This window comes from Diabrotica virgifera, chromosome 8 (genome assembly GCF_917563875.1).
Source record: "Diabrotica virgifera virgifera chromosome 8, PGI_DIABVI_V3a".
Lineage (NCBI taxonomy): Eukaryota > Metazoa > Arthropoda > Insecta > Coleoptera > Chrysomelidae > Diabrotica > Diabrotica virgifera.
The window spans coordinates 50,760,849-50,772,462 of NC_065450.1; the positions used below are offsets into that span (position 1 = coordinate 50,760,849).

The window sequence follows — 11,614 nt, forward strand, 5'->3', positions numbered from 1 at the left end:
TTTTTTCGATATATCATTTTAATCGAGATGCGGGTTCTTTTGTAATATGTTTACATAATAATTTTATGAGGGTTTTGTGCCTTTAAACCCCCTAAATGTTTGTGTACGTTCCAATTAAACTATTATTGCGGTACCATTAGTTCAACACAGTATTTATAAAACTTTTTTGTCTCTTAGATGCTCTTAGTATATATATTTTCAAAAAACCTTTTTACCACATAGTGGTGTAAGGCGACAATACATTACATTATGTTACATTATAATGCATTTCAAAAACAACTTAATCTTAAATTTAACTAATAACTGCTATACATTTATATTATGTACAAATTTGACCCATTCCTTCTTATTTCTAGCCAGCGTTCTTGCTTCTATCCACGTTGTTCCCCTTTTCTCGATTATGTTGCCTAGTGTTCTATCCCAGGTTTGTCGTGGTCTATCTTTCTTCTTTCTTTTTGCGTTTTTGCCTGCCAAATTTCTTTCACCGGTTTTGTCTGATCCATTATCTGAAGATGACCCCACCAACTGAGTTGCCTTCTCTCTATAAATTCTAACATTGACTCGATTTCCAAATCTTCTTTTATTTGAGTGTTCCGTAGTCTATCTCTTTTGGTAACTCCTCGAACTTGTCTAAGGTATTTCATTTCTACTGCCTGTATTTTACTCTTTTGTCGTTCTGTTAGTACCCATGCCCATGACTCGCAACCAAAGGTTAATACAGGTCTATATATTGACTTAAACACATTAATTTTTGTTTTTCGTGTTATTTCGTTTTTATTTATGAATTCATTGCTCATTGCATGGTATAGGTTCATTGTTTTTTGAATTCTATTATTAATTTCTGTTTCCTGTCTTCCGTTGTCTTCTAATTCTACTCCTAGGTATTGGAATGTTCGTGCTTGTTCTATATTTACTTCTTCTATTTTTATGTTTATCTTTTCTTCTTCTTCCTTTTCCCCCATGACCATAACTTTTGTTTTATTTTTATTAATTGTCATTCCATATTTTTTAGTGTTTCATTCCATATTTCTATATTTCTTTGTAGTTGTTTCTCATTTTCGACCAATATGACGACGTCATCGGCGAATGCTCCTGAAATGTCTACTCTTCTTAAATTTCTATAACCCACATGCATTTTTTTCACTTTTACTTTACATTCTTTAATTATCTCATCCATGTAAATTATCAACAGTGTTGGACTTAATCCTCCTCCTTGTCTCAGTCCCTCGTTCGTAGTAAATGGTTTTGATATTCTGTTTTGGCTGATGATATAATTCACATTGTTGTTGTAAATGTTCTTAATTACCCTTATCATTTTGTTACTTATATCTCTCTTTTCTAATATTTCCCATAATTTTTGCCTTGATACCGTGTCAAAAGCCTTTTCAAGATCTATGTAAGCCATATACTTTTTTTCTCCTGTTGCTGATATTTTTCTATTATTTGCTTGATTGTAAATATATGATCCTGGGTGCTTCTGCCTTTTCTGAAGCCGCTTTGTGATTCCTCGAGTGTGCTGTCAATTTTTCCGATTATTCTTTTGTTCAGTATTTTTTCGTATATTTTCATGGCAGTGCTTAACAGTTTTATTCCTCTGTAATTGTTGCAATCTGTTCTATCGCCCTTTTTATAAATCGGCACTATCTGTGCCTTCTGCCAGTCCATCGGTATCTGTTCTTCTTTCCAAACTGCATTAAATATTTTTAATAATAGCTCTGTTGCATTTTGTCTCATTTTTTTTATCATTTCACTGGTTATTCTGCCATAGTCTGGTGCTTTTCCGTTTTTCATTTCTGCAATAGCTTCTTGCAGTTCATTTATGGTTATAGGGTCTATATTGTCTACTTCTATTTTTTGGTTCGCTACATTGTTTTCTTCATGATAGCAGTTAGTTTGTAGCATCTCTTGGAAATATTCTCTCCATCTGTTCATTATTTCATTTTCTTCTGTAACAATTTCGCCAGTTTTATTTTTTATGTTTTCTATTTCTTGAATTCTTTTTTTCTAATTGATTTTAATACTCTATAGAAGAGTTTTTGATTCTCTTTACTGTTTGTTTCCATATTTTCTCCAAATTCTGTCCATTTGTACTTCTTTGCCTTTGTAACCAGTTCTTTTACTAGTCTCCTGTGTTTTTTATATTCTTCATAGTTTTCTGGTGTTTTGTTTTGTAAGTATATTTTCCAAGCATGTTTCCTTCTTTTAACTTGTTTTATTTCTTCATTCCACCATGCAGTTTGCTTTCTTTTATTGCTCTTTTTACGTGTTCCACATACTTCTGTCGCTGTATATAGTATTATCTCTTTGAAGTAGTTCCATAATTGTTCAACGTTTTGACCCTCTCTATTTTCTTAAGTATTTTCTAGTTTTTGATTTATGATCTGGTACTTCTCAGTATTCTCTGTATTTCTCAACTGATATGACCTAATGATATGACCTACTGATATGACCTAATAAACATAATAGTTTCATATTCCTGCTTCTTTTCTTGCATTTTGTGATTGTTATTATTATCTGACATACAATAAAACCTCCGTTAACCGAAACCTTTTTAACTGAAACATCGTTTAACCGAAATGGCTGACAGTTTCAATATTTTCGTGAATAAAAAATAAATGTAAAAAAAGCAGTAAAATTAAGGAAAATGAACATGTTTAAGAGTGTTTTTTTAAGAAATCTTCTATTTTCTTTTGGATTATCCTTTGACTACAATGTTTTGCAGCTATATCTCTTCAAAACTATGCCATTTGATACAAGAAGAATACAAAAGACAATGTTATTTTTAACCGAAATTCTTGTTATCCGAAATGGCCTATCCCCCAATTATTTTGGTTAACAGAGGTTTTACTGTATTTTGTTTTATTTTCATTATTACTAAATAGTGGTCACTTCCTATTTCTGGACCCCTTCTAACATTTGGTCCATTACGTTTTTCTTGTTATTTTTTTCTACTAATATGTCTGTAATCAATTATCGATTTTTCTTCTCTACTTTTAACTTCTCTTGTGTACTTGTGTATGTTTTTGTGTTCAAAAAATGTATTAGTTATTACTAAATTGTGCATCATAGAGAAATCTAGCAGTCTTATATCATTGTTGTTTCGTGCTGTTTCTCCATATTTTCCTCTTTATACCTCTTTATACCTCTTTATATTCCTGGCTATTTGCTCCTACTCTGCTATTAAAGTGCCCTGCTAAATATATATCTCCTTTTGCTTGTTCCGTGACCAATGCTAATTCTTCCCAGAATGTATCCTTATTATAAGCCGAGTCGTCTTCATTTGGACCATATACAATTATTATTGTTTTTAGATTCGTGCCTTTTTCTTTCATTTCAACCGATAGTATTCTCTCTGACCAGGCTTTCCAATTACTTATTTGGTCTGTTAATCTGGTGTGTGGTGTGCACTATGCATCCCACCCCTGCCGCTGCTCTCTTGTTTCCTTTTATTCCACTATATATTTCCTTGTATACTTCTAATATTACAGGTTCCCAGCTTCCACATTTCTTTTCTGTTCTCCTTGTTTCTTTCTTCCTCTTTTCTTTTTTGTCCTTCTCTTTCCTGTCGTTTATGATTTATTGTACTTGTATCCTTATCCATTGCCATGCTCGTTACCTTATGTTCCAATCTATCATTTACTCTTAGTTTTTTGTTTGTTCTAGTTTTCTTTCGTTCCTGTTCCATTTCCATTCTTCCTTTCCTATAGTTAGTTTGTTGAACCCAATTATCACTAGATTCCCTGCCTCTTTGCCTCCCTTTGCTCCCTTTGCCTCTTAGTATTTTTCCGATAAGGCACCTTTTATCGAGATCTGGCTTCTTTTTTAATATGGGTCAAAATATACCTCAAACTGTAATTTATAAATAAACTTTATAAATAAATTTTATAAATATTCAAAATATATCGACAAAAACTAGCTTTTAGAAAAAGTACTAAGAGACAAAAAAGTTTTAGAAACATTGTGTTTAACTAACGGTGCCACAATGATAATTTAATTGGAACGTACACAAGAGTTTGGGGGGTTTAAGGGAACAAAACCCCCAATAAAACTTTTATGGGGTGCACAAATTTCACTATAATTTTTTTAAGATGTTCCTGTCATAAGAATTCCACATTTCCTGTTTCAATAAAAAAACTCGAAATAGTTTTCGATATATTGGAAAAAATCGATTTTGATTTTGTAACTTCAAAGGGCTGTAACTTTTTTTATGTGCACATTTATACTAAGGTCAGTTAGGTTCAATCGAACTATTTTTGGTCCCAGAATATGTGATTTAATTTATGACCTGTATTTTTGTTACACCCTGTATGCATAGTACTTACTTTAATTCCTACAAAAAATAATTATTTTCTTTGGCATAATTTGCGAATAAAACGCTTTTTATTTTAAAGTAGTGAAAACGCGACGAACTACAAACGTGCATGATCGTTCTTATTACATATATGTTTTGCTGCTTTAGCTAAAACTTCTTGTTAGTGCTGCAAAAGTGATTGTGAATACCTAGTGTTTGCTTTGTGTGTGTCAACATCTACCGGATTGCTTGTGCTGCTGAATAACATTCACCTGAGCTGAATAACTGAGGCCTCTAATCAAGGACTGTCGAATTTTGTGCGTAGGTCTTTACTCAAACTTTGGATAACAATAATCAAATTGTTCTGGATCTCATGTGTAGATCCAGATTTTAGGTAAATATTTAACTCACTTAACTATATACCTATCTTATGGTGCATTAATCAGTTTAAACAAACAAATTGTCTTCTCTTAGAATACACTCAAATTAGTGTACAATAAGTAAATAATTTAGATAACTATAGAAAAATTACAAAATATTTTGATTTTTGCGCAAATCTGGTGACCAATATTAAAAGATGCTAAAAGGTATCTATTTATTCTCTATTATTTTATTGAAGGCTCTACACAAAAATGCGTCAAAAATTTTTATAAATTTGTAATGTGTGACAGTTTTATATTTAGTAATTTTCGAATTAGTGCAGTATTTCGAATTTCTCAATATTCGTATGACACTTATTTCTTCTCTCTATTATAGATAGTTGAAACATATGTAATTAAAAACGTTACTCCAACATAACCTTAAGTAACAAATCAAGAGAGCTCAGGTATGATGCTTTTCAGAGGCTTTTTCAGTGCGTTACAAGTGACAGAAAAAAAGGTACGACCGTGCTTATACACATTTATAAATTTATTCTAGTTGTTGATAAATGGCGCTATAATCGAAAAAATGATTTACCTATTACAAATATCTATATGACTAAAATCTACAGTTCTTCAGTCTTACATGTCATTAATTTTGACGTCATATGACTGTAAGAATGTAGAGAATCATTGCATGCGGTGCCGCCCAAAATCCCGACAGCCAAAATCCCGACACCAAAATCCCGACGGCCAAAATACCGACAGACCAGAATCCCGACATGCAACAATCCTAGCATAAGTAAAAATTCCGACCACTACATTTTGTTTAGTAACAAAATATAAAAAACAGATGGCCATAAACAAAAAACAAGAACTAAATGTAATTATGTTAAAAAGAAACTTATCAAACCTGTCGGGATTCTGGCCTGTCGGGATTTTGGGCTGTCGGTATTCTGGCGTGTCGGGATTTTGGCCGTCGGGATTGTGGCTGTCGGGATTTTGGCTGTCGGGATTTTGGGGTAGACCCCATTGCATGACATTTTAGTTAAATCTGACAGTTGTCAGAATCGTAATCTGCCGAATATGAAAAGGTTATTGCAGTATAACCCTCTTATTTGCAATTTGGTATAAAAACAAATCAATCGTGTTTATTGCATGTATAAAAATGTTAGGTATATGATTTGTATAGCCGTATAAATTGTACAGATTATAGTGGTATAGATAATACGTAACGTAAATCATGTTTTTTTTATTTTAGCGCCATCTATCAACAACTAGAATAAATGTTATAAATGAGTATAATCACGGGTGTACCTTTTTTTCTGTCACATCCAACTTAATGCGTTGGAAAGAAATCGGAAAACTGTCACGCACTGAAAGAATCCTCTGAGAAAAGGTATATTAAAGTTTAAGGATTTACAGAGATCTAAAAAATATTGATTTAACTTTTAGAAGCCAGAACTCCTGTTATTTGATTGTGTTAATCATTAAAATGCATAAAGATGCATACGCATTTATTATTTTGCAGAAAAAACATACCTATATTTATAAGAAAAAGGGGGTTTATTAAAAAAAAAAAAGAATGTGTGTGTTCTTTGTACGCACGTAAGAAGATATTCTTCTATTATATAGGTAATTTAAACGAAGTAAATATACTTAACAGGTTATTTGTATTTTATTTAAAAATTAAACTAACTTTCTTATCTACCACTTTCAAAAATTTTTTATTAAAACAACCAAAAATAAAAAAAAATATGAATCGCCCAGGATTCGAACCCGCGTCCTTCCAATCTCGGAGCTAACGCCCTACCTACTACTCCAGCGAGGTCCTTGTAATTGACATGTAAGTTTCGGATATAATTACACAACACGGCGACAAGTAGAAAGTGTAAAAATGTTATACCTACATAATATTTTATTATTTTACTACAGAGAAACACAAATCCAAAAACACAAGAATTATAATAAATAATACATTTACTAAAAACACTAATATATTCTTTTAATTACTTATTTGCACGGCTACAGATACATACATACCTATCTTGAAAGATTAGCAAGGAACTACATACTGTCTGTGTGCGCAGGCGCGCAGATTCATGTACAATTTTACCCTCAATCGAATCGCGCCTAAAGAAGAATATCTTCAAAAAGTGGCTTAACGTGTTCAATTTCAAAAATCGTAACACTACATTGAAAAAAAATTAAATATCTACAATGTGAGGCTATGGGCTTGGGTCGTACCGTTTTAAACTAATTATTGTCGTTGTAGTGGTGAAGAGGAGATACTTTAGCTAAGGTTAACCTCCTAACGATTCTAAGAGTTTGCTCACTACGGAGACTAAATGATGGTATCCTAGCCTAGAGCTTAGTATCCTACTCGTCATTTTGGTGAACGCTCGCATTTAAAATAATGCATCTGGCGATCCATAATATGGTACGAGCAGTACGAGGGATACCAGGGAGTGAGGGTCGGCGCCTCGTTGTGAGCACAACTTAAGTCAATCGTGGATTTCAAAAAGGTATACCCACGTAGTTATGTAGTACCTTACAATTGGTATTGGCAGATCGAAAAATCTTAAGAAAAAAGAAGGTCCTTTATACTTAGGTCTAATATATCTGCCAACGTCTTCCATATGTAAATATATTTTTTGTTAAACTGTACACATCTGTAATATTTCAGTTTTGATTTTCATGTAGTAACATAATATAGAGGTTTGATTAAACTGATTAATGAACACATATTATTATGCATCTGCAGATTTAATAAATTAGATTTTAAAAATACAATAAATATAAAACAATCAATAATTTAGTACGCTTTATAGGGAAAATATATTCATATTATTTTTGTTATACAGGGTGTATCATTAATAATTGGAAATATTTTAACTGTAGATTCCTGGGCTCAAAATATTGAGGTTTAACCCAAATCACCTAGTTCGGAAATGCTTCCAAGGGAGCTAGCGCTCTTTGAAGATGGCGTCTTGTAATTAGATTTTTTTAATACCTCCAGAACGCTTCTATTTAGAAAAACGAAAACTGGTACGCTATCTTCCAGAAATAAATGGATTCTATAAATTGAGAATTTCTACTAATAGGGCAACGGTTATTTTATCACATAACTTTTTTGTCATCAACTTTGAGCATTTTTGACATTGGATTGTTAAATTATGAGGTATTCCAGTACTAAAAGGTACTCTTACTTTAAATCGCTAATATACACCGTCTCCTAGACAAACGGTGAATTTGAAAATTTGAAAATTTTTCGTTTGTTTTAATTTGATAAAAATTTGAAAACAATTAAAAAATACGGTGTATTTTACCGACCTGAAGCAAGAGTAACTTTTAGTACTAGATAGAATACCTCATAATTTGCGATAGAATAGCCGTAACCTATCCAAAACGTATACATTATACATAAATATACATATGGCTGGTACTAGAAATTTTTATAATCGATTCATCTCTGGAAGATAAATAATCGCACCAGTTTTCGGCTTTTTAAATATTTTTTTTCAGATTTTCTTTTTTTTTCAAATTCAAAAAACGAACAATTTTCAAATCAATTGTATCTAGAAAACGGTGAATCCTACCGACTTGAAGCAAGAGTACCTTTTAGTACTAGAATACCTTACAATTTAATAATCCATTATGAAAAATGCATAAAATTGACCGTTGCCCTACCCAAAACTGACGCTTATGACCGGTAGGTACTAGAAATTCGTAATTTATGGAATCGATTTATTTTTGGAAGATAACTAGGCGTACCAATTATCGTTTTTCTAAATATAAGCGTTCTGAAGGTATTAAAAAAGACTATTTACAAGACGTCATCTTCAAAGAGCTCTAGATCCCTTAGGAAGCATTTTAGCACTGGGTTTTTGGGTTAAACCTTAATATTTTGAGCCTAGGTATCTACAGTTAAAATATTTCCAATTAATAATGAAACTATATCTGTTAAAACTGTTATATGAAATATAACAAATATCTATGCATTGATGTAGATAGTATATTTTTAATATACTTTTTATAGTTTTTATATACTGTGAGTATAACATACTTAATATCAGAATATATTTTGACCCAGTCTACACATTCATTATCAAGATTTATTACACAATATAGTAATTCGTAAATCATTGCAGCTTCCGTATTTTTATTTGATGTAGTTATATTTGACTTTGTTTTAAAATAAGCTGTCTTTGAAGTTGAGAACATCAGTTAACATTACGAGCCAAAGCAAATTGATTATGAATGTGTATTTATTTTTAAGAGAAAAATATAAAATTAGTGATATATTTTTGTCTTTAGCACCAATCACACCAAGGGCACAACGATAGTCCAGATATGTACGAATATGCCGACAGTCCAGTAGCCAATCCCTTGGGATTTAACACTTCCGGATCAGTAGACAACAGACCAGCTACATCGTATCCTCCAACGTCACCACTCCGAACGTCATTTAATCCAGGAGGAAATTTGTTCAATTTTTCTTACCCGCCTACCATGGATGCAGCTGCTTTTGAAAACCAACTCATACAAAAGCTGCAAGCCTTGAGCAACTTCCAACCTAGTAGCCCTTTCCAATATCCTTACTCACAGTCGATGCCATTTTTGTTGCAGAGTTTGTATTCGTCACCTTTAATGAATAATACATATTCCTTGCAAAATCCTCATAAAAATATGCCATTATTTATGGGTAAACCGCTCGGAGCTGGAAGACATAGTGAACCTAGACAACTGAATCCTACGTATTTCAACCCAAATCAATCACCACCTAGTAAAAAAGAAGATTATCATAATCCTCAGTACGGTACACTACGGCAACAAAATTATAGTGCCCAAAACAGTCAAACTAACAACGAGACATATCAACAAAAGGACCCAGACTCGCCCCTATATCAAAAAATAATTCCCAAAAAGGAACAAGAAGAAACGAAGCAAGTTCGGTTGCAGCACAATCAAAGAGAGTCTAGCCCCAATCCAATATATCAAACAATTATACCTAAGAAGGATCTTAGTAATGGTAAACACATAAAAATCCAGCAAAACGAGTCGCTGAAAAGAGAAGCTAGTCCCAGACCTCAGGAAGGAGATAGAAGTTGTGGTCAGTTCATCAGACCTCATTCGCAAGTCGGGACACTGACCACGACTGATGCTGATGGACGGCTTCGAGTTGTAGTGCCAGTGTTGTCCGGTTCCAAGGAGGATCTAAGTGAAAGTTTTAGTAAATTACGGACTGATGACAAGTATAAAGGATCATCATTGTCGAGGACTTATAGTGATAGATATAGTAAAAGTAGTCCGCAAGCACCGGCTTCTATTATGAGGCACAAGAGTAAATAAGGTTTAGGATGTACAGGTCGACAGAAATATCTGAAACCGCCAAGGTCAGAGCGGTCGAAAACTTTGGTTACGCGACGTTGTCAGATCAATCGGGTTTCAAATGTTTTTCGGATTTTTATTTATTACCTGTTTCACAGTAACATTGATAACAATTCTATGTAGTGCAGTCACTGAAGGTTTTCACCTCCGATTTTGTTGAACCTTCATCAATTTTCTTGAAAATTAGTAAGTAGTTAGACGATACCTCAGGAAACAAAAGTGACATGGTACCAACTTGCGCTTTTATCATGGGGGTGGATGCCACCCTTTCCCGGCGTGAAAATTATTTTATTAAAAATAACCCCATAAATCGATAGAGGTACAAGTTCTAAGCAAAATTTGTTATATCAAGTTATTAAAAGAAATCAATACTTTTCGAGTTATTAAAGATCAAAGAATTTAATTTTTTGTGAAAAAAAAGCTTGTTTTAAAGCTGTTTTTCATAAATAACTCAAAAACTGTAAGTTTTTACATATGAGTTACTATTACCCGAATTGAAGCGAACAAAAAATTAAAGAAATTTCTTACTGGAAAACCCTTTTAATATTAAGGGGGTAGGCGCAAAATCTTAGTGCAATGCGATTTAAATCGAATCGAATCCTGAGAAAACTAATAGGTATTTCTGAAAAATTTAAACGCAGAATGAAAGATTACATTATTACCGAGGGCCGAAAGTCTCTGAAAACTTCTATAATGTTTACAAAAGAGAAAATTTAGTTTGATTTTTAGTTTCAAAAATTTCATTCAAAAGAAATTTTTGTTTATTCTAAGGGACTTTCGGCCCTCGGTGATAATGTAATCTTTCATTCTGCGTTTATATTTTTCAAAAATATTTATAACTTTTCTTAGGATTAGAAAAAAATGAATGCATTTAAATAGCATTTGACCAAGATTTTGCGCCTTCCCCCTTAATACACAGTGAGTTACAGGTATCTAATTGAACCTATATTTTTTTTTCCGGTGAGTTCTCAAACATATTATAAGTATTCAAGCTCAAATAACAGGAAGACGATGCATTGTATAACATATATAGTACATTACTGTAGCGTGATTAGTGTAATTACTTCTAATTACAATAAAACTAGCGGTTCGTAATTTATATACGACTTTATTTATATAAGTTACAGACGAATTTATCTTATACACTTTACCTTAAGACTAACTCTATTCACAAAAATTATGCCTTATATATCCTAGTCGTTATTCTCGATCATTCCGGGCTAAGCCAGCTCTCCGACTATCGTGTGACCTTCCAACAACCGCGCATCGGTTCCACGTATAGCGTGCTTCGCTCTAGACTTTTCTCGGCTTACGCCTTGCGGCTGGTGACTCATTGTTTTGCTACATTGCTCCCCTCTTAAGATCTGAGCGTCCCGATCAGCAACTCTAGATGAAGGCCCAGGATGGCGGAATCTACACGACTCTCCAGCTTTGCATACACCCTTCAAGAAGAAATAACAGTCTACTGTCTTTGAAGGATCCGACATCTTCGGGTTCATGCAACACACAGTAATTCGTACGCCAGTTTCTCTGAAGACCACTTCAAGCATGCTTCTCACAATCTTCCAATCCA

General features: G+C 33.0%; 1 protein-coding gene across 3 annotated transcripts in view; it reads left to right on the forward strand.

The window, feature by feature from the left end:
- The window catches only part of LOC126889986 (dystrophin-like protein 1), a 549,346-nt gene extending 538,105 nt beyond the window's left edge, over positions 1-11,241 (forward strand). For all 3 annotated transcript variants that reach the window (XM_050658783.1, XM_050658782.1, XM_050658781.1), the window contains one exon: positions 8,968-11,241. In XM_050658783.1, coding sequence (XP_050514740.1) covers positions 8,968-10,002 — 1,035 coding nt within the window. In that variant the 3' untranslated portion in view covers positions 10,003-11,241. The remainder of the gene's footprint in view (positions 1-8,967) is intronic.
- The last annotated feature ends 373 nt before the right edge of the window (positions 11,242-11,614 follow it).